Genomic DNA, 27,875 nt, shown 5'->3' with positions numbered 1-27,875 from the left:
TTTAGAAAAATCACTTGCACTCAGGGATTCAGTTAACAACAGGCTTTGAGGAGATCTGGCTGAGCGATCGCTTCCATGGATGTGTTGCTATAGGGGAGAATCCTCGCCGTGTGCGACTGGTACAGATGCGAATGACATTGATGTATGAGGGCATTAGCTCCTCTGCAAAGACATTTCATCTTCGATGCATTTGCTGCAAGGAAGAAGAGGGTCACTACTTATCTTTCCACACCAGTTTGTCTTTCCCCTCCCGCAACGTGGAAAAAGTATGTACACGCTAAACAAGTTGGACAGTGTCATACCCAGATTGCTCAGCCCCAGGCCAGCTGAAGCCAGGATGTCCAGGCCAACGGGGCAGATGAGGGACGGGATGTTGGTGGCGGGATTCAACGCCACAGAGGGCGAGGAGGACGACACCCCGTTGCTCTCCAGACCCAAGAGGAATTTCCGGGCTTCGTACATGTTCACCGCATTCCTCTCCACGCTCTTGACTATCACGGACTGAGAGGTGATGGAGCAAAGAAAAAGACAGGTGGGTTGGACAAGGAGGTAAGAGGAAAATGGGAAGGAGAGAGGCAAAAGGGACGGGAGGGGAAAGGCGTGAGAGAGAGACAGAAGAGGAAAGGCAGGGGAGGAGGCGAGGGTATGATAGGGAATGTTTGCACCAGAGATAGGGAGTGAAAGGGAGGATGAGGGGAGACACACATAAAGGGGAGGAAGGAAGTGGGAATTAGGATAGATTGGAAGGATAAACATTTAGGCAGTGTGGGAGAGAGATGGAGACAAGCATTTTTTAAATCAATTGCATAACATACACTACCTCGCTCATTGATAGCATTGAAGAGAATATGAGGCAATGCCTGTAACTCAATAACTATTACACTACGAGGCACTAAATCAACACCAGATAACTTTAAAACAGGAAATATTTGAAATCAATTGGAGAAATGACTTCTACGTTTTCCACATCACCAGAAACCCTGCCCTTAATAAACATGAAATAAAAACGGTAAGTGAGCAGAAATCTTTGCGTTTTGCCAGAGTTGAGCTTTTGAAAAATAAATTCCAATCATGATCAGTCTCTCCGACACACACACTTATCGGTCTGCCAAAGTGCCGGGAGCACCTACGGGCCTTTTTGGATTACAGCTGTCACCTCGTTAAAATGTTTCAGTGAAGGGTTCTTAAGAGGATCTGGGCTGGGGCCGTGTTTACACCGGCACCTCAACATCAGTCCCCACAGGCCTGTCGGGTTTGGGCACCGAGCCCTGGCTCGGGATGGGACGTGGGCACCTCGAAGAGACAGGCAGGACCGGGCCAAGTGTTGAAATATGATTGGGAATAGTACGTTGTACCACAGTAGACCATGAGTAACATCAGAGCTTGGCGTTGGATATAAAAACAGGCGCACAGTCGCTGTAAGAGTTTGTAAATCACAATATAATATGGAAATGATCAACGTATTTCACTAATTTAATAAGAAAACAAGCCAGTTATTTTTTAGATGGAATAGCTGAGCGGCATAATAGACAGATTGAGTCCATCAGGTGAAAGATGCACGGCAGGCTGTGATTCCCCACGGTGACCCGACGTAGATTTATGCCAGAACTCTTCTCAGTGTTGGTACGGCTCGATTCCCCTTGGTGTGAGGTTCCAGTTTTTCCTTTTAAATTTCATCAAACAGCAATGAAATGTGACATGGAGATCTATAATTGACTTTAATGTCCTGCTGTGACATTTGACGGAGTGTAATTCTCCAGCGGAACAGTGGCTTATTTGTTTCTTGGTCGTCCTTTTTTCCCTCTCTGCCCGACACAGCATATGAACAAGTGGGACAGCAGTTTGCTTTTCTCACGGTGAAAAGTTAGGATATGTTTACTTCTGAAGTTTAAAGGTTTGTTAGAGCTGAGTAATTTCATTAATCGTGGTCATTCTATAACATTATGCCTTAAAATAGATGTTAATGCTACCAATTACAGATGTCAGTTCCAAGTGCAAAATGTAAATAGGGCAGTGCATCCAAATCATTTATTTTATACACTACAGTGACCTGATTTGTCTGGTATTGTACTCGTTTCTGTGAAACACTCAAATGTTCCGGTTTTCAACAGTCACTCCCAAATTGTTCCAGTTTTCACTACAATAATAATGTTATACTTGTTTTCAGTGCTTGCACAGTTTATCATGTTCTTTCAGACTCATTATTAAAGACCTCGACAGAACCCATCAGTACGCTAACGGTTAGCTGTCCTGCCCGAAGAGAAAGTCAGTTTTTTCGGGAGAGTTCCAGGAGGCTCATTCCTTCGTGAAGTATACCTGGCAAAGAAAATGCTGCGTTCTGCACAATGCTGACACAAAAGATCATATTAAGATGGCCAGATAACAGTGTACAATAGCACGCATATTGCGTGTGCATAAGCGCATACATGTGCACGTGCATGCGGTACACTTAAGGGTCCCAGTTTTGGGGTTTGAAAATACGGTCACCCTATTACACACACTTTTTAATGCCACTGGAAATGCTCAGTAAATGTGGTCCTGTACGCACTGCTTATCTGATTAAGAAACCACCTTTCATTAGAGGATGTTTTAACTTAAACAAGTCCACATCCATGCTAGCTGCTCTGTGAGGCTTTGAGCTACATGCTAACATCATTGCTGGTATAATAATTTGCACGACATACAAAGTACAGTAGAGGTTGACGGGCATTGGTCATTGGTTTTTCCAGGTATCTCTTGTATTTATGCATTTTAAAAGCCCATCTACAAACAAGCATGCTAAACTAGCTTAGGTTGTAAATGCTGTTGTATGCGGCATTGGTGCAATATTATTGTCCCTCAAGAAAAAACTAATATTTGACATTTTCAAATTTCGAACTGATGCGGACGCTACATTACAAGTCGAGGGGACGTTAATGAAATGCATCCTCAGGGCAGCATGAATGTCTGTGCGAAATGTAAATGGTAATCCATCTTTTAATTGTTGAGATATTTCTGTCTGTTATCAAAGTGATTGCCCAACCTCACCATCCCGAGAGCCCTACTGCTACCATGGCTGGAAACCCACTGAAACTCGTGGTGCTGCGTGATCGTAAGCCGGGTGTCATACCTTGCTGGGTTGTTTTGGCTTCGGTTTGATACTGATGAAGACATCCAGCTGCTCCATTAGTGCTGTGATACACTGGGGCTCCACCTCAATGTCCTCTTTAATGTCAAACATTAACACCAGAGGCAAGCAGCCCTGTGGCGCAAACACAAAATGAAAAAGTATATCAGCAACACACTGGTTTTATCACGTCAGCTGCAGACTAATATCTCTCAGAGCCTGGCTAGTGCAATGTAACACAACCATGTTCCTATATTATAGGCTATTTCTCAAAACAGTAGTAAATTTCCCTTTATACTATATTATTTGTAGACCTACATTGTTCGGAATGCCAATGAATACAAGATTCACTGCTAGATTTCTCCCACACAGAGCTTGGGAAATTTCGTAAAGAGCAATCTGTTTTGCATGATCCCCACCACAAGCACCACAGACATCTATATTTTGGGCTGAGTGCTGGACAGCGCTCCTATTGTGAGTGGGTGTAATTAGCAGCACAGCATAGATGCCTGGCTGGCTCTGACAGGGCCTGAGATTGGAGCTGTAATCTACAGTCTGGCTGGAAGAGGACAAATCACACAGTACACAACCGACTCTCCTCTCTCTCCCCTGCTGTACGTCCTGCTCTGCTCCTCTTCACCTTCTCTTCTTTCTCAACCACCTCTCCCCATCGTCTGCTTTCTATGCTTCTCCGCACATGAATCAACCGTTTTTACGGCCTCACTGCAAACAGACAGTGAGAGGCTACCTCTTGTGCGTCCAGACCTAGAGAAAGTCATGTTTAGCCACTGCAACGTCTTTGGGGCCAAATGGGAGACCGCAGACAAAGAAGGCTCTGGCAGAATTACCTCGCATTATGGATCTCCAAACAGAGAGCTCGAAGCCGTTTACGGGCCGAGATGTCTCATATGCACCGGCTCAGCAGAAGCTTTCTAGCCAACGGTAATTAAACAGCCATCACTTTTACACATTTTTGAAACAAACATCTGATTATGTTCCTGAGTAATTCAGATCAGGGTAGCCTCAGTGGTTACAGGCAACAAGGCAAGAATGACCACAGAGCATTTTTAAATTTAAATGTGAGGCGCTTCCTCCTGGTCCAAAAAACAGTAATGTGCTGACCTCTGAATTACAGTCTGGGCTGATGTTTAAATCCACCAAAATCGACTGTATACGCAAACCAGATCATTACCTTTACAGCCAAGCGGACGCTAATGTGTTGTGTCCATCTCACATGCAGGTATGTGGCTATAACTCACGCAGGCTAACCTTGAGTCGGCTACAGATTGTTGAATAAATGGACGATTCAGCAGCAGGAGCAGAGCCAAGCAAATCTATCCCAAGGCTTTACAAAACCCAAAAGGCAATCATGGTTTACTTCTTAAACCCCATCTCAAAACCCCAAATCATTCAAACATCCCATATGATGTCCGTGAAACAATGACATCCATTAAAGACTACCACACAGCCTGTGGAATCTATATATGTAAAGAATCTATCTCTTGCCAATGCCATCCCTTAACCCCCAAAACAAAGCGTAGCAGTTAAAAGTATTTATTTTCAACCAGCGCATGTCAAATATACACACCATGAGGTACTGCCGTGCCAGGCAGACCGATTCAATGGTGCCCTGAATGTAGACTGTGGATTTCTTTTGGGGGCTGTTGGGGTCAGGGAAGTGGATCTGGGCTCCCGTTCGCTGGGTGATGTGCTTGATGTTGCTGCCGTTGCGGCCCTTCATGAAGAGGTGGTGCTGGGGTGCAATGTCCAGGTGGGTGGTGACGGAGATGGTGCTTGCCAGGCTCCCAGCCAAATGCTCCAACAGCAGAGCTGTGCCCCTCTGTGGAATCAAGGAGGAGAAGGTAATGTAACAGGTAATACGACAAATTATATTAATATATAGAGAAAAATACACGTTTCATTTATAAGAGTCTACATTCAGTGAGAGACTATGACACTATGCCAAGTCATCAAGGTATAGCGCTGCAACTAACCCCTATTTTCATTGTAGATTAATCTGTCCATTATTTTTATGATTGATTGATTAGTTGTTTGGTCTCTAAAATGTCAGTGTTTCCCAAAGTCCAAGATGAGCTTCTCAAATGTTTTGTTTTGTCCACAACTCAAAATATACTCAGTATATCAACAATGCTATCAGAGTTTCGGTTTCTTTTGTTGATTGTTTAGTCTATGTCTTAAAATTGCTTATATTGCTCAACCAACAGTCCAAAACCCCCAAACATTCAATTTGTTATGATATAAAACAGAGAAAAGCAGCAACTCCACACAGTTGAGAGGCGAGAACAAGCAGATGTTTTTCATCTGTGCTTGATAGATAAATAATTCAAACCATTAATCTAGTATCATTGCTGCAGATACATAGTTTGTCAATTGCCTAATGTATTAATCAACTTATCTTTTGGACAGTACCATTACTTTTGTTTAAGCAGTGTACAGTATAATAGTGAGGCTAAATATAAAATAAAAGTTTTCCAACTTATAATGGACACATGATAATTGTAGGAGAAGATGCCCCACGAGTGTAAAAATCGATCAACAATAAAATAAAAGAGTATAATGGACAATTTACTGACTTCTCGCAAAAACATCAAACAGTAAAAATTGAATCTCATAAAGATGTGACAAAAAAGCTGGAACAATATTTAATTTAGAGCAATAGCCAGACCACTCATCTGTCAACGAGGGGAGCAGTGGAGCCATTTTGCATATTTCCCACAGAAAACACCAGTTTTTGTTCTTAACAATCAATAGAAACTGTTATATTTTCCACTGCATCTGCCGGCCTGTTGAACAGCCTCATTCCTTTCCGGCTCTGCAAACCGTCACTTGGCCCAGTAAAGGAAGTCATTTCCAGCGTGCGACGAGAATCCACACACTGCGGCCAGCACCATACAACAATCCACAGCGGTTTTGGCAATCCTCGAAGGTGCTCCTAGCGTCTCACACCACCACATAACATAGCACACATATTCCTCTAATCCTCTAGCCTTCATCTGGCATACTTCCCAATCCCGACTGACCCCTCAGACCTACCACACACATCCAGGGGCCGTGCTTCTGCATACATACATGTGCACATATAAACTGTACACACAACACGGGGCACAAATGCACACTAGCATGCAAAACCAAATAAAAGTGCACAAGCATACATGAATAAATAAATGCAGGGATGAATATATGCCAAATGCAGTCGCTGGCAAACAGAACCGAGCTCCATATTGTTAACAGAGGCTCTATAGTAAAAAGAAGTGAGTCGGTAGATATGACTTGGCAGAGGTGATGAACGGAGTTCTTGGCAGACTTTGATGAGCCACAACTCAGATGCCAGTTGAGGAAGTGCATCTGCGTGCGTACATAAAATATACAGTACGTTTACGCCTAAACAAGCTGCAGAGTGGAGACACGGTGAGAAACTCCCAAATCTATTTGAAATAAAACTCAAGAGAGGCTTGTGGACTTGCCAGAGTCTCCCTCCTACTGGAGCGCTTAACCAGCAGCTGTCCAGTCCAAGTGACCAAATATCTCTCAGCACTCGGCTGCCCCTGTGGTGCTGAAAGTAATGAGGCACTTAAAACGACAAAAGTGAGGAACGCTGACACCGTCGGTGGGTCTTGACATGGTGCAACTCTGGAAACCTTTTCTTGGTCTGCGGCTCGCCATGTAAACGGGTGGAGAAGAATGAGGGTATTAACTCAAATATTGTTACACTGGAATGACTGACGAGGAGTGCACAGTTCAGGGTTTGGTTAGTTATTCAAGCAACTGTAACAGGACACACGCTGGATGCGGGGGGAGTTGAAACTTTATGATTTGGTCTCTTTGTAAAATCGCAAAAAATGGGAAAATACAAACTCAACAGAATTGATATTGTTGCCGTTGGTCAATTCGTGGTGAAGCTTATATGGAACCTAATTTAGCACTGAAACAATTAGTCAACTGACAGAAAATAGTTTGACAACAATTTTGACTTGATTAATTAATCGTTTAAGTCGCTTATCAAGCAAACCTGCAGATTCCAGCTGCTAAAATATGATTTGCTGCTTTTCTCTATTTCATGCGTTTGTAAATGGAACGCCTTTGGATTTTGGGCACTGATCAGTCGCTCAACGATCCAATATGAAGAGACCCTCCTCACCTTGACGGCGTTGGCGTTATTCTGAGAGCCGCGGACCACGCCGGTGGCCCTGTAGAGGCGAGTCGGGGGCTTGAAGGAGACTGTGAGGCTGTAGGTCTGCGAGATGTGCTGCACAGTGGGCGAGCTGGGGTCAGACTGCATGATGGCGGGAAGCTCGAAAGACAGCACAAGGGGGAGCAGCTCCTGCAATACGGTGGGACGGAAGGGGAGAGGAGGGAACAGAAAGTTAAACGACAGAGAGAAAACCCCCCCCATCCTGAAACACTGCAGTTAAGACACGTTGGATAGCTTATCATTATGCTGCTGCCAGAAAAACGGGGAAATTAAACATTCCTGAACAAAATCATGAATAGGCACTGTATAGCGGCTTGTGCTGTCATTCAGACTGATGAAGACCATTTGGACATAACACAGTAAAAGGGTGATTTCTTTACACACTGTAGAATTATGTAAACTGACACACAGACATAACAGTCCGTTGAGCAGAAGGTGGCAAAACATCACCTGTCGGCTTAAATAAATCCAGACAAGTTCATCAAAATGAGGTCAGCAGTGGCAGCAGTAAGAGAGGCACCCTTTGTTACTTGAAGTATGCTACAGATTTAAACATTATGGCTGCAGTCGTTTACAAATCACACAAAAGCACCACTTTAAATCTTGTGTTTACCAGAGATGTGCTCATACGTTTCTTGGAAATGAGTCATCCAGCATGAAAAAAGCGAGAAAGAAATCTTAGTCGACTAAGACCAAAACAACTGATGAGTTGACTAAGAAGGGGCAGTCCTAGTCGATGGCCTGCTCATTCACATACATTCATTTCAAATCATTGAATCAAACCACAGGGGCAGCCACAGACGTCAGCTCTTGTCATTTGTATCACAACCAGTCACTGAAACAAAAGAGATGCAGACAGGAAGGCTTCATGCATACACATACTTATGCATGCATGGGAGAGAAATCACGAAGGCACACACCCATACCCACACACAAACTTAAGGGAATGTACATTTACACACACACACACACACACACACACAAAGACGAGAATGAATACACACACACAGTATTATCCAAACACTGAGTCTTGGGCAGAGTGCCACTATGGTTTTGGCTGCCAGTGAAGGGCAAGCAGCATGAATTGCTCTGACCAAAGAAATGCTTCCCTGATCAGTCCCATATGCGCTTGGCCTTACATGAATATCACGTTTCAGCACTCGCTCTCAGAGGGCTTGAGAAATGTAGGTCAGCACTGAGGGAAACACGAGAGTGGACAAGCAGAGCAGCAGGAGTCGGGCGTTGAATGAAGAATAGGCTGATTTTTATGGTGGAGCTGACCTCAGCTTTATTAAAAAAAAAAACAGAAAAGAAAAAAAGTCCTACCTGGCAGATATGAGTTTCACATGAATTCAAACTGAAAGCGCTGTTAAAAAAGCCTCAGTTCTCCTGACATAAGGGTGAGCGATGAAGAAAAATGAAAATATCTCCGAGGTACAGCAACTAGCCAGACCTTTCATCACCTGCCTGTCAGCTCCACCTCAGAAAAGTCCAAGAAATCCCTCGAGAACCCATCACCTCAACAACCGACTTGTTTCAGACTCAAACAAATCTCCACCCAGGAGAGCCTCAGAAATACAGTAGACCTTACACTGTAGTACGTTAAAGGGACATGGCATTCACTGCTCATGCACCTCAGGGAGAAGGCACAACCTCAGCCACTTCTGGTTCCAGGAGAGACGGGGGAGGATGTGGTCGAAAGGCCACCCAGAACCAAAAACACAGCAATGTTGTTATGCACTGGCGACCTCAACAGTAGGGGGTCAATAACTGGAATAAACCCTCCTGCATTCTACAATGTGGTGTTTTAATATCAATACCAAATATTCCCCTCTCATTCCTCTTTTTATAAACTGATTTAAAGGAATGGTTTGAGATTTTGGGAAAGTTTTAAAATTTGAGTTATCGATGCCACTCTTATGTTGGTCAGTTCAATATGAAACTGGAGTCAGGAGACAATTAGCTTAAGTTAAAACAACAGCTTGTCTTTTTACACTCCTAAATTAAATTAGATATAATATAATTAGATATAACATGACAATTAGTCAGCTTTGCTGGTGCTGGCAGTTTTATTTTACCTTTAGACAGAGGCCAGTCTAGCTGTCTCGTCTTTATGCCAAGCTAAGCTAAGATATGCTAGGCTAAATTAAGCTAAGCTCAGAATCTCCTTACTCCGGCTTCGTATTAAATGGACAAAAATGAGATTGGTATCAATCTTCTCATCTAACTCTCAGTAAGACAGTAAACAAGTGTATTTTGCAAAAGTTCAAACTATTCATTTCAAGCAAAGCTGGTGCATAATTACACACCTCCTATTTGAAAATAATGGCACTTTGGCTAATAAGGTGATTGCTAACATTTACAAAGAATCCCTTCACTTAAAGTCACTCTGGACAAGTTAGCATGTATTTGTTGAGCAACTACTGTGCATATCTGTTATTTGTAAAGAAATTGACAATTTGTACTCTCTGGCAGTTGTCAGTACTGATAAAGTGAACAAAGGGAAACTAATGAGATGAAAAGAAAATCTCTCAAATGTGCTACTTTTCCTTGCTGCATTTGAGGAAATTGCGTCCAGGTTCAGTGATGTAGCTCCAACATAATTAAAGCTATGAGTGGAAGGGCTGTCTAGTCGTGACTATTGAGTGTTGAATAGAACTGCGTAGAAGGTTTTTTGGGTCTCATAGGATCAGAAGAAGCCAAGTTGACAGAGAGGGAAACCTGTCTTTTGATCCTCCCTCGTCATCTGCTGACTGTGTGTTCTTTGGAGGCCAGAACAATCTCTGTGGTTCTCTCCAGTTTATATTTTAAACCTCTTTCTACAACCTTGTTACAGTTAAGTTTGATTATCCTTTATTTTTTTCACCCATAGCAAAACAAGTAGGTGATCTGGGTTGCGGCTGGCTGCTTATGAAAACAACCACTAAGCACGGAGAGGTACGCGTATGCGTACGTTTGCCAATACACACTGCACAAATATGTCCAGCATGACCTTCTCCCGCCTCCCTCTCCATCACACACACTTCACTTGTTAGTTTTTGGTGAGTCCATAGTGGAGGAACGTGTTCGCTGTAGACGATTGCTGCGGTGTTGAAATGAAGCAAAAGTTCAGGGATGTAACACTTCACACGAGCACAGAGGTCCGAAGCCCACAAAGCTGAGGCTGGAGGTCGGGCTTCCAGTCAGAATTAAACCGTGGTTGAAGAGGCTAGGAAACGGGCTGGAGATGGGCCGACAAATTGTTCAAGGAAAGTGGTCGAGGTTAGGAATGGTGCTTGTGGCTTAGAGGAAGCACTGAAACTCTGCCTGGAGTGCACAATTTCCTACTGCAACCCTGGAGCTCTCCATTGGTAGGGTTAGACAGAGAACTTGGCTTCCTTGAGTCTGGTGTTTTGTTTGAGGAAGTAACTGTTTTGAGCATTGCAATTGGGAGCAAATAAGTAAACTACAACAGGATGTCAGACCGCGATGGATGTAGAGCAGCGGTTTAGCCTGCCATTGGCCGTGTATCTCACGCTACACTCTTCCCCGCAATCTGCACGATCCATTTTGGTCTGGCTATGCAAGACTAGAGGGGGTTAGTCAGGCTAGCTAATGATCGTGCACAGATGGAGTGGTTCAATGTAAGAGCAGGAGACGGGCACTCCGAAAAACAGCAGTCCACAATTTGCCGGGGGAGTGTGGCCAAAAGAAGGGGGAAGAGGAAATAATGTGGGTAGAGTGTAAATACAAACAACAGGAGCTTCCACGGCTAGCAGGCGATGAAGGATTCCTACTTACCCTTATTTTTACCCGAGCTGCCTCCACCCCTCCTGGCTGCCCTGCGATGGACACCTGTTCACAATAAAAAGTAACATATGTAAATCAGCTAGCCAGTTCAAACCCATTCCAAGACAAATAATGACTCAGGTCATTGCATACAGTTGCACTTCATTTCAACGTCGAAAGGAAAATCCAGAAGAAACAATGAAAACAGCTAAAGTTTAAAGGCTTCCTCAGTCTAAACTAAGACCTGATCCCTTTTTGTGGCATATTTCCAGTTAACGTGTTGTATTCTTGAACCACGTTTTTACAGTTGCAATAAATCTAACATTGTGATTAAAAAACAGCCTCCACAATTGAAGTGACTGTTTTTTTTATTTTTAAAAAGCAACCACCAAGAGGAGAGGCCAGATTAAAAGGAGCAGCGTGTAGGATTTATTGGCATCTAGCGGTGAGTGTTTGGCTTGTTCGTTCTGGGCACACCATTTCTTTAACTTACGATATTTTAAAAAGTGAAAAATAATCTCATTCGATTTCTTTCTTATTATTTTCCCTCCTTCAAAAGGCAACTGCTCACACTTGTAGAGATAAAAAAAAAAAGGTGATATTAAAAATGATTCATCAAACATAAAGCCGGTCAGTCTGGTTCATCTCTGGCCTCCAGTACTTCCACATGAACAAAACACACATACATATGCACACAAGCAGCTGGGTAGTGCTGTGAGCAGCAAATCAGTTTTTACCAAATGAAAACCACACACTGCAGGCACAATTTACGATGCAAAATCCACAGAGATAAGTTGAAATCAGTGAAGTAGACCTTTAAGAATAAATTGACAAGAGCACCTGACAAGTTAATTTACTGGCTGCTCTGCTGAACTCCTCATACTACATTTTAATGGTAATTGTAACCGGATCCTGCTGCTCTTCTACACCGGGTCCAGCCAAAACACGCCGGCTTCCTCTGGGCTGGCCAATCTAAACAGCCAGCTGAACCAACTCTCTGCAACCTGACCAGCCTGGGGTGGGCAGCATGCACAGATATAAAAACACTTAGAACTACTTAAGCTACTACAGAAGAAAATAAATCGTGGAAGGGTGACAAACACTCCGGGAAGCCGAATGCAATATAGTTACACTAAAACATCGATCGTGCGATGTTGTGGTTCAAGAGATTAGAGTCAAATATTTGATGGGGAGACCAGTAAACAGCTCGCTCCCTCCATCTATCTCTCATGCCTCAGTGAGAACAGTAGAGCACCGTATACATCTATGTAGTAGCCCCACACACCTGGTTGCTTTTCTCTGCCTGGTTGTTCCTGTTGGAGTCTGGGAAATGGATGTGGCAACCCGTCTCCTCCATCACCCTCTTGATGTTGTTGCCACCTTTGCCAATAACGTGAGAGTGCTCTGTGTGAGAGACGTCCATCTTCAGAGTTACCCTGTTACTCTAATGAGCAGGAAGAGAGAGAGCGAGAGAGAGAGGCATTGAAATGATGATTGATAACTCTTGCAGCAGCTCAGTGAGTGGAGAAATGTGCGTGCTATTATTCTTGTGTTTGAAAGGCTTTTATTTCACCGAATGCTGCCCCACCCATTTTTTGGGCATCTGTCCCCTTTACTCCATCTCAGCAGTCACAATACCCAAAACTTACAATTTCCCCTCTTTTAAACACTTTCACATGTTGCAGTCATTTCAAAAAGAGGCAAATAAAAGCAACAAAACATGCAGCACATTAAAGAAACCAATCACATCACGAAATGACTGTCTGCCAGACTGAAATGGCCTTTTCGTGACAAAGCCATATTAGATGCTATAAACTAAGCCAATCATTGTTCGCTTGCGTTCGGCTGTTCAAAGTGCACGGATGATGGCCTGCCCCCAGGGGGTGCTACAGTGCAGTCGCCCAGGTACTTTATTTCTTGTGTTGCCATGGCAACATAAAAGCCAGCACGCACACACGATGCAACCCACTGCAAGGCTCCGGGATGAGAGTATCTGGAGAGATTAGTGCCAAGTTTGTACCACACTGCTGTGAGCAATCTGTCACTTTGCCAGCGGGAGAGCCGAGGTGAAATACATTCGGTTCAAACTGAACACCACGAAAAAGGCGAGAAAGAGGAGACGGGGAGATGATTACACACACACACACACACACAAAGTCTATCTTCACTGTGATAAAGATGTTTACTGTACCTTTGTGTCAAGGACGGACATAATTCTGTCTTTGGCTTCCCTCACATTCTCCCTCTTCCCGCACACCTTGATGTGTGGATCTGCAGGGAGAAAGGGAGACGAGAGAGCATGTTTAATGCATGTTCAGTGTGTGTGTGTGTGTGTGTGTGTGTGTGTGCGTGCGTGCGAGAGCACTAACACCTTGTTGTATCGAGATAGAATGTGAGAGAGTGGGACACAAGTCAAATCCATTTAACCAAACATGACAGCAGTCTGGCTGTGTCAACACATTGGAGCGCGTCGGAGAAAAGCTCTGCAACAGCAATTGCTGCTTTGATATCTGCCGAGTCTCATTTAAGTCGGCAAGCAACCACACCGTGCGGGGCTCAGGGGGGCGGGGGGGGCTCCGTGGAAATTATATTCAGGCACAATCCGTCAGTCGGTAGAGTCGACAGGAACACCATTCGCTGGAGAGAATTGTTCCGCTGCAATTTAGCCTCAACAGAAAAGACAATCATGTGACGCTTGTCGCCTCATTTCCCTGGACCTCATTCTGTCTTTCAGTGACTGCAAAAATATACAGCAACTCATTTTCCGGCGTCTTTCATGGTTGCACATGACTCAGCATGTCTACATGTGCTCTCTATCAGCAGTCGCACACAGCAGTCTCCTCAAAAGAAAATGACTCGATACGATCCCGCAACAGAAACTGCCGCATCCTAACATTCTTGTACAAACACGCTCAGTGGGCACACAGAAGGTCGCGCTCGTAAAAAGGTCCCAATAGCGTGAGTAAACTGTGCTTCCAGAGCCTCGAAATACTTCAGTGAAAATAACCAAAACACCGAATACCAAAACCGTTCACAGCTAATGCTTGTGTCTGTGTAGGGTTGGGTAAGCCTACATCTGGCTCTGCCGCATGCCGGACCCCTGGAGAACGCAAATGTGAAAACACATGAACACACACACAGGCATGTACTACACACTCATGGTCCATCGCCCCCATGTGTTAACTGTACTGAGCAGCAGGAAGTCGACTAAGCCCCCCTTCCAGGAATAGCCCTCCCCATCCACACACTTACAGCATCGTCTTCAGACACGACTCACTGAAGCAGATTTTATATCGCAAAGTCATACGGACGGATACATGTTTAGACTTTCAAGGAGGCTGGGAGTGAAAAGTCCTAAACTAGAAGAAGAAAAAAAAAGCGATGGTCAGAATTGGCGATGCCAAGGGAAGTTCCCAATTTAAAGAATGCTTTTGATGATGAATAACTCAAAGGCCAAACCAAGACGCTCTCCACGGAGCTGCAAAATACGAGTTGGCTACAATGAAGTTCTGTTTTATAGAGGTATCTGAAAAAGGTTGTGCTCTCCGTTTCATGTGCGCTGGGAGTGATGGGGAACAGAGAGCGCCAGTGAACAAGCACTGGTCTTGTTAAGAGAGTCACAGGGGTCAGGCAACCTCAACACACACTCGAAGAGATGCTAGATCTTAAGAGTAACAAGCGGGAAGGAACTAAACAAAGAGCGAGCGGCAGTCTGAGATGGGAAAACAAAACCAAAGACAACAAAAGGAAAAAGAGCGGAAAGAGCGGTTAGAGACCTATCACAGTCTCCGAGCTGGTTCCAGGAAATTTTCCCATCATACAGCTGTTGCTGTGAACAATAGAAATCCCTCCACTTCCTCCTGTGGCACCAACTGTGACCATCAGAGGGAGTATAGCTCTTCCAGTGACTAACCTGCTCTGCACATCTGGCAAACATTAGCCAGCCTAAACGAGTGTTGCAGTCGAGATGTAGAACACCCCCGCATTTTTAGAAATTGAGTGTGCCGTATGCTCTTTTTTGGGGGGAATTGATTGTGGAATAAAAAATGAACACCTCAAGTCTTAATTCGGCACACAGAACAGCTGGAAAAGCAAACAAAAACAAGAGAAGACTTGCAGCTGCAAAAAGTGAATGTTTTCATGTCGCACGGATTTTACATAGTTCCACTTGACGGAGAAGAAACCTTCTGACCCAGAGCTCCGTGCTGGCAAAGCTAAAGCATTTTTCCAGCTGAAGACTACATTCAAAAATACCACACAAATGAAGGGAATTAAGTCCTTTTGGGTTGGCCTTTCTCATTCAAAACATCTGCGGATATGTCGACACGCATAACTAGCAAGTAGGATTAGTATTAAGACATTTTTCACACACAAATAAAAATCTTAAAATCAGACTTTCAGGAGTAAAAACATGAAGGCAATCTCACAGTATTGACCGTTCTGTCACACGGTGCTGAAGTGGCAGCCCTGCAGTGATCACCAACAGTGCTGGTGACGGCTTGCCCTCAGGGGTTAACGACTGGCCTTATCACACCTGTGCAGGTGGCAGGGACAGCCAGCCAGCCGCAGGTGATGAAATAAATAGCGGAGCTGGCATTTTGATGTGGTGGGGCTACAAACATACACCCACCCCCCCCCCACAGCACACAGTCAGCTCGACATGTCTCTTCTCCCACAAACGCATTCGCTCATACGATAACTGTAAGTGATGAGCCAACGTTCTTCCCCTCGGCTGCTCTCGGTTTACGCAACACAGAGACAATCAAAATCAAAAGGGCAGAATTCTAAATATTCGGGTACAAAACATCTTTCCCAGGTGGTGTTGGGTTTGTGAATGAACTTGTACCTGGGATGAATGGATGGTTGTATGTGAATAACTTGCCAGGGCTTACAGTTGATTAAGTATCTAGAGGGGGGGGGGGGAATGTTCTGATGGAACTCAATCAACTACTTTCTGTACAGCGAGTGAGGAAGTTACATAATGTCATCAGACTTCACATCTGGCTTGAAGACGCACACTGGCAATTCTCCTGAGGACAACTAAGCGGGCACATCTAGACCTACTCCTTCAACCCCCCCCCCCCCTCGGAAGAGCTTTAAATAACCGTGATAATGTTTTATTGGTAACAGAGTGCGAGAACAATTCGGCCAATAAATGAGGGACTCCCGCCCCTTCTCCTCTTCCACAGCAAAATCACAAATTCCTCAGTGCAGATGAAGTTTCATCTTTTCAAACTTCTCTATTAAATTGTAAATAATGATCGCTAGAGCAATCCTGAAATACTTCCCGCTTGTCCGTCTGAGCCCAATGACTTTCCTGAGAACAGATTTCTGGTTAAAACAACACTGACTCATAATCATTAACTTATGTCAGCTGGAAAACTATCACAACTATGTTGTTACCTGCCATTTACACATTTGGTTTAGTTTAGCTCTCGTTGGTGTTGCTACACATCTTAGAAATGGCGTGAGAGCATCAGATACGTTTAAAGGACTTTGGAAACTTACGCCTGAGCTTATGGACTTTGATGTACGGCAAGTTAGCTCCTTACTTGACATCAGATTCATCGATTCTGTAAGTCCATCATTCGACAAATACTCTGTGAGTATGGGATTACTAAGAGAAAAGAAATAGTCACCTTTTTTGGACTTGGCTCCGATTTTCAGTTTGGACGGCCAGGCGATCTGCGTTTGGGTTTCATCCATGATCTGGAACAGAATGAAGGACGGCCGACATTAACTTATTACATATCGTCAGTATGGGCAGATAGAAAAATGAAATAAACACAACATTGACTCTTCAATCATGATTATATAGTTTTGTAGCAGCACACACATTAATTTGCAGAGGATGGCAGAAGAATAAGTTATGAGCCGATACACATACATGTATGTTCATCATTATACACTGCAGGACCTTGGTAGACATTTTGTTCTTCAGTGTCTTAATGTGGTTTGGGCTTAGCTTGAAGTGTGTTCACTGCTTCTCCTTTACTTGGAAACATTCATTTTCTGACTTCAGAGAACATGAAACAAGTATTAACATCCAACAGTTACAAAAAAAAGCCTGACACGAATACAAAATATAAGAACATATTCATGAGTTATGGAACGCCAGGGAAAAGTCAAAGGAACTGCGAGTCCAGTTTTAAATATGTCTGATGATATCAGCTCATGTGTGTCCAGACACTGCTTTGTTTCTGCTCAACAGCCAAATCCTCCCTCCCAAACACCACCAAAGTACGAAACAAAGAAGAATATCCACTGTGTACACGTGAAGAATATCTATGCGAGAGCCCTTTGACAAGTCTAGTCTAGTCATCGTAACCAGGAGCACATGTAGAAAGATAAAAAAAACAAGAGTAAGGAGCCGGTCAAGACGCTGTCAGCGTTCCAATCAGGGGAAATCTATTACTCTTCTTTTCAACCTCGAGGAAGCTCACCTTGCTTGGCTTCCTGGCTACAAATCCACAAACATAGCCCTTGAGGGCCGTCTGCCATGACGAGTGGTTGATGTTAGTGGGAAAAAAACAAGGGGAAAAAAGACCGATCAAACCTTCCAAAAACATGCCAGGCTTACATCCTAATGGCTCTGTCCTCCATGTGCACTGTACTTGTTTTCACAAGGGCCTTTTTGTTTGCTTTAAGGGGTTTTGGGGTTTTTTTTCGAGGCGGAGAAGAGAAGATATGAAGTTGAAGTTTTTAAAGCTTCAGGCACCTGAGGACGGCTTCAATCCATTGCATTAGCAGCACTTAATATTCCTTGGTGGTCCAGTGCATTAAGCGATTAGCCACAAATGGGAGAGCGAGAGTGAATCAAGAGCCATCAGCGCTACCAATGAAGGGTGGGTTTATTGGCAAAGCAATTCACAGCCTTAATTAAGTTTCTTTTTTTTTTCTGCAAACATTTTCAAATCTTATCTATTTGCCTGTACTCCTAGGGGAACTGGTGCCCAAATCCAAAAAGGGAAGTGCTTAAATTCTCCCATATGCTCTCTAGTACGGTCTGTTTGGCATCCTTTACAACTAATTCTGACAGCGTGTCCACTGCCAGTCTCACGTACCTGTAAACCAAGAGAGACGGCTCTGAAAAGCCTGATGTGTGCCTCTTTTTACTTTGCAGCTATAAACTCCATGAGTCCATGATGGTTGACTGGAAGCCCTTTCAAGCCTCGCTGATTTTCTACAACATCCCTATAATCACATATAAAAATGGACGGGCCTAGACGCACAACAGAATGAGGTGCTTTGCCAACCGTTCTGCCAGTAGCAGACCAAGATAAACCAAAATCAGTTTGAACTTTTATTAAGCACCATTCGAGTCATTAAAAGCCAGCTGCAAGTTATTATTTTCGGCTCTCAATGTTGTAAACAAAGCTAAAAAAAGGAAGTACTCTTACTCCAAAAAGAAGAGTTTGTCCGTTCTTTAGAAAAACAGGATTCCACAGTCCTCAGAAAAACTTATTAAACTGGTCGTAAGCCAATACAATTATTGCAAAACACATTTTTACAACAGTTGGAGAGTTGTTGCATTCTTCCTCTGCTCTCTTAAGCTGCTGGACCACGTTGTACATCTTTGGGCATTATCATTATGATCTCGCAGCAGAGAAACATGCTTCCAGTCATTCTCCTGATTGTGGCTCTGCGTTTACTCCCAGTTTCTATCGAGTGACTCATAGAACCAAAAGGAATTTTGGTATCATTCTGTGGAGGTTTTTTCTCTCCATATGATCTCAACTATTATTGTTTTGGAGTCTTCCGTGGCATCATTTAGCGTGACTAAGCTAAAAACAGTTCCAACCTGCTAATGATCCCCCATTATTAAAGTCCTCCTTCCCATCCTTCCTGCCGCAATAATATTATTATTACCATTTTATTCACTCAGAATGATTACACATGCTATGAAATGTAGGCCTAAAACCAAAATCTGACGAGTTCTGTGTTACTGGGTTTCATACTAGCTGGAGGCACAAGGGACTCTAAACTACACCATGACACCCTCCCACCGCCATCTGGTAAAAGGGCAATAAATCACAAAGACCCTATAGCGGAATGCAAACTTTTCCTCCATCAACTGAAGTCACGTGCTCACACAAACAGCTGGATGCATCACAATATTAAAGGACATTCTGTTCTCAGTGATGAAGAAATTCCTCTACTTCTACGTTCACAATTATTATTGTTTTGGCTTGGTCTCCTGCGATCACGACATACGCGTCCGGTTTTAAATTGAACACCTCCATGACAAAATCCACACGTTTAAGCAATTCAACACTGCCGCCCGCAACCTCTCAGAGGCCGCTAAAATTACAGCGGCAATGTGGGGGCAAATGGCAGACGAGTGATCCAGACGAGTGATCCAAATAAAGGTCATTAAAAAGTGCCAGGATGTGGAAACATGCAGCGTAGGACAAAAGTAACATATCAGAAGCAACTCCAATTACGCTCTCCTAAAATTATCAAACTTTATGGCCTATATGCCTCATCAACTTTTTCTCTAAAGAGGGCCTTGTTCAGAGAGACCTGTTTCCTGTCCAGTGCTGCTGTTCTTGGCAGCGTAGTGCAGATGGGACTGATTTCTGACGGACCACACACCATTTTAAAGGGTGGATGGCGTTTATTTTTGTGGAGGGACTCGCAAATACCTCTCAAATGGGTGGAGATATTTGCACAAATTAAGTTACCTATACATTTGGTCATATTCTCCGCCACTCCGCCCTTTCTGAAATGAATAAATACATAAATGGCTACGGCTCCGATTAGTTTCACGGCACAACCTTGACATGACAGCTTCTTTGAGGTTTGCAGCTGGTGCATGCAGACGAGCGCAGAGCTGTACGTAAAATCAAACAGGATATCATGAAGAAAATGTCCTGAAAGGACGCACATGTGTTCAACACACGTGACTGTGTGTGTGTGCGTTATGCCGCTATACTATAGTCCATAGCACAGCAGCAATCAACATGGCAGAGGCATGTTCCCTGGCCCACACTGCGATGGTGCAGCTGTTGATTCAGCTGGTGTGCGAGTGTGTGCGTGTGTGTGTTTGGAAGGGGGACACAGAGGGCTGTTGGAGGGTGTAAAGAGACTAACTGAGGGAACAGCGTGGACTGAACAGTCCCCACGAGACACAACAGTCAGAACTGAGTTCATGTTAATAACTCGAGTGCTAACGCGCAGCTAAAGCCCCATTACACCTCGGGGCTAACGCTAACATGTGCATGGTTATGAAAGAGCAACACGCATTAGTAGAAAGGCTCTTCTGCAAAAACATCTCCTGTTGAAATGTGTCGAGACTACACAGTTGTTCTATACGTTTTGGTGGCACTCGTAGTAACATTTGTATTTTACCATCTCACAATTTCATGGCAACCAAATATTTCATCTTTACAGTCCTCGGTTTTCCGATTTTGTCCCGTGTCAGAGCAGCAAAATATAAGATGCTTCAGCGCTATAAAGCAAATTAAATAAATTACGCCTGGCCTAAGATCTGAGTGCACTAACACTTATACATCACGCCTGGCATTATTTACAGAGCCACAACTACTGGGAAGGAGTGATGGAAGGGGGATCAGGGATGAACTTGCAAAGTGGTTCAAAAGCATCTTACAAATCCACTCCAAGCTCCTCTGTGGCTATCTCCACCAGCCGAGCTCCTCGGCTCTTTGCTGTCCCGCGGCTCAACTTCTGCACAGCTCTGCAAACAGCTTAGTGGTCTGTGCCATGATCTGACACTCCCAACAGTTCTCAGTCCAAAACATGTGACGGAACTGTTCACTGACGCACGCTTCAAGCAAGTCATTTGCAGAAAAACCAGACTGATGACACACGAGTGAAATGAAATACAAAGATGAAAAAATAACAGGAGGGAAGAGGAGGAGCAGAAATGCGAGATAGGAGACCAAAACAACGCCTGAAGAGAAAGAGGAACATGAAGCCGGCGAGATTCCCCCATGTGAGCTGCGGGGACTTTTGCACGAGGCTCATTTTCCAGCTGTGGCACCCTCCTGTGGTCCTACTTCATCTGCTATCCTCTTAACTTTCTCACTGACGACATGGAGGGGGTGATTACAAAATGTTGCTCTGGACTCCAGAGGAAGTCCAGCAGACAGTGAGTAAGAGGGTCTGATCGACCAGCCCGAGGAGAAAGCGCGGGGGTTGACCGTTTTATGTTGCTCTCGTCAGCGACTGAACTCTAAATCTCGCTGCCAAATCTCATTCCCAAAGCGAATTTGTGTCAAAAAATTGCCTTACATGAGAGAGTTGCTACGCATGTACTTTATTAGTCTCACTGAGTGTGTGTGTGTGTGGTGGATGGGTGTGTTGGACGGGCAAGGATACAGCCCAACTAAGAGTTTCCATTTTCATCAACTTCAAGGTATTTCACACACCCCATCCATTTTCTTTCAACAATACCATTCCACAGTCACACTCGGTGTTTATTTTCCTGACTTTATTTGGGCATGTATGGCGATCACGCCATCAAAGGGAGACTATACAGAGTTATCCAAATGGAAATTCTACAATGAAAACATGTCCTTAGCACTCCTCCGTCGCTGCTCTTCGCCGGCCTGCCAACCCAAACAGCTGCACACTCATTTTCTAATTGACAATTTAACCGCTAGTAACCACCGTTTCTTTGAACGAGCTGTGACAGAATTCCGGCCAGAGGCTTTAAAAAAAATAAAAATAAAAATACTTGACCGGCAGAGCCAATACACCGACAGCAGGATTTAGTCAGAATAGCTGTGTGGAGCGATGTACACACCTTCACTGGATATCTTAAACACTACAGCTATATCCAAACCAAAAGAGGTGGAGACAGATTTAGAGAATATCTAGAGTCCTTGTGTAGATTCCTGGGAGGAGGATCTGAAGGCGCCTGGTTTGCATTACTTGCTTCAGGGACAGTTAAATTGCCTCCTTCTTTGACAGTTAGCTCAGCTCTCTAACCTCCAAAACCAAATATGGAAAATAGACAAAAGAAATGCTAAAACAAACCGATGTCCATCATTTATTTCATTACAGGCCATTAACATACTATGGAGGGAGTTTAAACATATTCAGGAAACTGGATTTCAAAACAAGACTGAATGCATTAAAGTGCGCCACATAATTGAGATACCAGCTGTCAAAATCCAATTAGCAGTTAACTTCGTTGAAAATGTGTTTGCTGTCAGTTTTCAGCACCATGTGATGAGTCTTGATTCATTTTGATACAGCACACAGACTTTCCCCCAAATACTTGAGGTTCAAATTCAACAAATAAGAGCGGATCGAGGTCATTTGTTTGCCAGGTCGTAGATTCACCGTCTCAACTAACGCTGGTAATCGCTGCTTTCCCTCATAATGATGCTTCACAAGGAGAAATGAACTGTGTGAGGATCAGGGTTGGGCAACAAGGCAACATTTTACATCTGTTGTATTACAGTGAATCTGAAAACAACCAGGAGCTGATCTGACACCGAGACTCTTTTCAAATCATACAAAGAAAAAAAACCAACAATCTTCAATCTTGTCTGTGCAATATGAAAGTTAAGAAATAAATTATTTTCTGTGACGCGATTGGTTGCTAGTATGCTGTCAAGCAATGTAACGGATCAACAGCATTTCAAAGTTAATGATCGTCTTATTGAGGACATTTTCCATCATGATCAGTGTTATACATCGTTTATAGAGTCCAGCCCTGCTCACAATTACTTTAAGGAATAAAAAGAATAAGTCACTGTTTCGCCATTAATTAACAAAATGATTGTTTTGATTGCTTTAATAGAACATGTGCTTGAAAAAAAAACTCGTCCTTGTAGCTGGACCTTCTATGAAAGACCATTAGTGAAGGAACTGTATTACCTCACATGGTCTCACACACTTGACTGATCAATGAGCACCAGACACACGATGTGAGCAAGTTTCAAGACTATTCAAGATCACTGAGGAGAATCCTTGTTTCATTGGATGTAACGAAGCCTTAAGAGCATTAACTAATTAAAATCAGTGACAAAGAAAAAATGAAGTCTCTTTCATTTCAAACACGAGGAGATGATCTGGTGTATTATGGTACATCATGCAAGTGAGAAAGGCCCAGTGTTGTGTCAGCTGTGCTACAGGATCAGAGCCCCGGAGTGATTCAACGTCATTGTCGCGCCGTTGTTTCGGTTTGTTTTGATCTGCAGTTACGAGTGACTGGAGGAGCACCTGACATCTGCTCTCTAAACCAAGAGGAAGCGCAGCTCGCTGGCCTTGAAACGCAACCTGAAGACAAAGCAAACACCATCCAAGTGCACACGACTCACCTTCTGAAAGAAATCCTCACCGCCGTTGACTCTCCCCTCAGAGGCAGCTAGAGTGAGACAGAGAAAGAGAAAAATGAATTCATAAAACCACACGAACACAGCTCAGCTCTTCTTTTTTTTTCACACAACATAACCTTAACACGGCCAAAAATCACACAGACTATCCGGTATGTTCACACAGAGCAGTGCTTTTGGTGGATCTCCATTTCTTTGGATGTTTTGTTTGGCAGAATGCAAGAAAAATGTTGAGTCATTTTCTATAATCCTGGAGATTGGATACAGCTTCTGTGTGACAAATTGATGGCTACAGTGAAAATATTTTGAAGTAGGCGTTAATGAAGTATTTTATCCCACACTTGGGTCAACTGGTGTCCATTTCGCACTTCTTAAAAAAAGGACTTTCACACTTTGGAAACTCGTCTGTCAGCACACTGTACGCTTCCGCCGCTGGGGACTAACAGCACCTAAAGACTTTTAAACTTAACTGCCCGTTCTCTAAACAAAATAGGCACTTAGGAGAGTCCCGGTACTTTAAAAGTCATTTTCATGTGAAAAGGCCAAGAAAGTCCCTCAGCTGATGCAGTGAGCTGGATAGAACCAGAGGTCCAACCACCAAAACAAATCGGGCCTGTAGTCCCTCAAACACATCTGCAAGTCCTTTGAGCTGTGGCTGCTCTGTTGATGCTCTCCAAGGAGGATTCTCATGTTCCGCTGTCATCTGGTACAGGGAAGGTTTCATGACGCCTGACAGACGGCGTTCTTGAGAGGGATCTGTTGCCGTCTCACGGAGATAGATTTGTCTCGATGTTATTTGTGTGAATACATCGAGTGCAATATGTAAATATAACAGACCTTCCACAAATACAAGAAAAGATTGAACTCACAAAAAATATTTTGCAAATATAAAGCAGATTTACAAATACAAACAAATTAAAAAAAAAAAATCAAAAAAAAAAAAATCTATGAACGCATTCAAATAATTTACAAATAAAATCATTTGTGAATCTTTTGAACATTTACAACTTGTGCGCTGAAGGCTCAACAAAAATGCACTTGCATCACTCGGCCATTTTGGGATAGCCCATGATGTCATTTCAAAGTAAGAGCATGTAGTCTCTCAATGAGCAGTTTCTTTTTCTTCTTTTTTTAACAACCAGCAATAAGTAACATGCATTTATTATTCTATAATGTAATTGTGTCACAGTGAGTGTGTGTTTATTTGTTGCATGTATGTAATCTAGCACACACATTTACATTTCTGATTGAGAATGAAAGGCGTGAGAACTCTTATGGGCAACTTTCAGGTCCACCTGAAAATAAATAAATAAATAAATAAATAAATAAATAAATAAATAAATAAATAAATAAATAAATAAATAAATAAATAAATAAATAAATAAATAAATAAATAAATAAATAAATAAATAAATAAATATAGTGCCAACTGAAGAACCAGCGCAAGCCCCCCACTTATAATAAGGGACATAAGAAATAACAAATTGCTGATTATATGAAAAAAAGAAACGACTCAGAACGATTCAATGCAGAAATGGTGGAATGGCATCAGCAGATGATCACGCGCTTTCCCCAAAGGGCTGAGTGATACATGTTGATTTTTGTTCGGATTGGCGTAAAGCTAGTCTCAAAACTGTCTAAAAAGCAAATCTGCAAACGTAAGATTGAAATTCCTGAATGCCTGAATAAAAGTTATAAATGAAAAGCATTCGGGAATATCTTCCTAACATTTACATGCATTTTTTCTCGTGGAATTTGTTGGCTTATTTGCAGGTTTGACAGTTCAGGCATAAATGCTATGTGTCATCTGCAGATCACAATGCTTATATGAATAGTTGGATGTGTCGTGTAAATTGTAGTGCACACAGTAAGTGCACACAGTAAGAAGTGAAACCTGGGTGTGAAAGGCATTGTTATGATGTCACCCATCAACACCACATTTCAAAGCACAGAAAAAGAGAAAATGAAAACCCTCACCAAACACAATTTCATTTTCCACCAGACCTGTCATTATGGCCTTCGGTGATACATCACGAGCATCGAACACATGCTTGTACTTAACGCAGGCTGCCCAGTAAACACGTACAGGCCGCAGTTTATCAAGCCATGGAGACAGACAGACCCTTGGCTCAAAGGTTTAAGTCGTTTTCAGATGAAATTGGTGTACATCACCCGATCACACCGATAACAGATGTATTCTGGCTACTCTTTGGCTTGTCACTCAAGAATAATAACAAAAGGAAATCTAAGAAGGATATAGATTAGAAACTGATGGCCAATGTAGGCTAACGCAGCATTTTAGAGTCAGTTTTCATAAAGCGGTCACAGAAATGAAGGAAACACTCCCACCACCACCTATAACCCCAAACCACTATCCCGTGTTTCAAGTTAGTCATCTTACAGAGCGGCTGGTGCTCACAGTGATGCACTCTGCTTACAGCCAGATTCTGCACATAAATAGTGGAGATAGTAATGGCATGCAGCTCGCCGTCAACACCGATTTAACAAGCTTTGAAATTAAAAACAGTTAGGGCTACAGTTCAAACGTTTCTTCGTGTGTAATTCAAGAGAAAATGAATCTACAGTTTGGTTTTAATAGTAATTTATACTAGAAATATTTTAGACTTGTTGGTCACAGCTATAACAAACTCGTTATCTCTTTATCTCATGTGATTGTATTTAAATACCTGTTGAGAAAATGTTTTAACTTTTTAAGATTGGGAATTTGAGCTGTGGGAAGAGGACAGACACGTGTAGAATAAACAACTAAAAAAAGTTCTCCACAGATTAACCCACATTGATGAAAGTTGACTGTGAGCCTTGGCTGATGATAAAACAAGCTGCTCTGCATTTACGCAAAAGGAAATAGATTTGTTTATCTCGATGACAGTAAGTAGAAGTGTTTAGATCCAATATTTAGTTTAGATAACGTTCAGCTTTGAGGTAGAATGACTAAGAACGGCTCCGGCTGGTGGCCTGAAGCGCTCCAAGTTTACGAAAGAACCACGTTCCTGCGAGCGTTTCCTGTAAGAACTAAGACAAACAAAGAGGAGCGCAGCAACATCTAACAGACCGTTCTCTGTCTACTGAAACTGTCTAGTAGTGCTCGTTTTTCTCTGTGATTTAATTTTGTTTAGTTGATACAAGAACACCAAAAGTCTCTTTAAGTGGCCAATTAAGGAGTCAGATTAAAAAAAACATGGTAAACCAATTAAAATGCCACTTACAAACAAGTCATAATACTCTCCTCAGTAATGCTGTTGAACTTTGGATTCTTCTGATCATACAGAACATCCCGACATACTTGAACTGTCACTGATTTGTAAACTTACTGGATATGTAACAGCGGTCTGGTATTATTCACAGAGAAAACATTTACCGAGAGGGAAAGAGAAAGAGCAACCTGTGCTGCGTGTCTGGCCGGGTTGTGAGGATGCTGTCGGGCGAAGTGGCAGATGTGACTTTGTGGAGCTAAGGCTTCTGTGAGGCTCAGCAACCAGGGCCGGTAATTAGACAACAAGCCCTGTGCAGCTAGCATCGGCGTGATAACTATATTTATAGTTCAGTAAATTACATTTCAGCTGCACCCAAAAACTGACGAATGACATTTTGAATTAGACATCAAAAAGTATTTCCATAGAAACACTAAAGTGCAAAGGGTTACATGCAATCTCCTCTTCTCCTAAACACATTCAAAAGACGCATTACTGAACGTGCAGATCTTTTGCACATCTTCTGTAAATATATAATTCAACATCAGTGTGGGAGATGCAGGAGAGAATCATACACATGTGAACGTATCAAATGGCAGCTTTTTCCTTTTTACTCCAATCAGCCTATGAAGCCAACCGATGAAATAAAACATCACACAAACTATTAAAACATGTTTGCTGGTACTAAGTCAGCAATATTACATTTCAACACATTCAACCCTTATGTCAAAACTCGGATGTCAGAGTCAAACGAGGCCTTATGGCATGATTCAGGAGACAAAAAACATGACATACAATGTTTTTGTTTTTTTTACCTTGAAACAACCAAAGACCGACACAAACAACTGCAACAACATTTTTGGCACTTGAGCCGAGAGGAATGTGATACGGAACTTGAGTGAAAGCAGGAACCATGTGCTGAGAGCAAAACATCCTGTCGGCACATGTGTGGTGTGTAAACCGGCCGTGGGAGAACCCGGAGCAGAGGCAGGAGGGGTGCAGCAGGGTGACCTATGAACTCTGATAGTCTCATCCTACCCACCACTTATCTGACTTATTCGAAAACTGCACTGTGCTACAGGCTTAAAATAAACGTGGGAGGGGCTTCTTAGAGCAGACAGACTTTCTTCATTACCACGAGCACGAGTCCGGTTCAAGACCTCTGAATAGAAGGTTGAGTGTATTCCTGGATGGAAAAACAACTGAGCAAATGAGAGCTTTGTAGGTGGGATTAAGAACGGGGCCGTCAATCATCCTGTGAGAGCCAT

At 43.0% G+C, this 27,875-nt stretch overlaps 1 protein-coding gene across 1 annotated transcript in view; it reads right to left on the bottom strand.

Moving 5' to 3' along the window:
- The window catches only part of bicc1a (BicC family RNA binding protein 1a), a 52,315-nt gene that overhangs the window by 11,971 nt on the left and 12,469 nt on the right, over positions 1-27,875 (bottom strand). Inside the window, exons 2-10 of the mRNA XM_079280082.1 lie at positions 23,381-23,427; positions 16,727-16,796; positions 13,279-13,358; positions 12,373-12,531; positions 11,100-11,153; positions 7,266-7,448; positions 4,695-4,946; positions 3,110-3,241; positions 303-501 (exon numbers count right to left, since the gene is read on the bottom strand). Of these exons, the coding sequence (XP_079136208.1) occupies positions 303-501; positions 3,110-3,241; positions 4,695-4,946; positions 7,266-7,448; positions 11,100-11,153; positions 12,373-12,531; positions 13,279-13,358; positions 16,727-16,796; positions 23,381-23,427 (1,176 nt within the window). The remainder of the gene's footprint in view (positions 1-302; positions 502-3,109; positions 3,242-4,694; positions 4,947-7,265; positions 7,449-11,099; positions 11,154-12,372; positions 12,532-13,278; positions 13,359-16,726; positions 16,797-23,380; positions 23,428-27,875) is intronic.

This window comes from Melanostigma gelatinosum, assembly GCF_949748355.1.
Source record: "Melanostigma gelatinosum genome assembly, chromosome: 12".
In the NCBI taxonomy this organism is placed as follows: Eukaryota; Metazoa; Chordata; class Actinopteri; order Perciformes; family Zoarcidae; genus Melanostigma; species Melanostigma gelatinosum.
The sequence above is the reverse complement of the archived record's forward strand: the minus strand, read 5'-3'. Positions and strand labels throughout refer to the sequence as shown.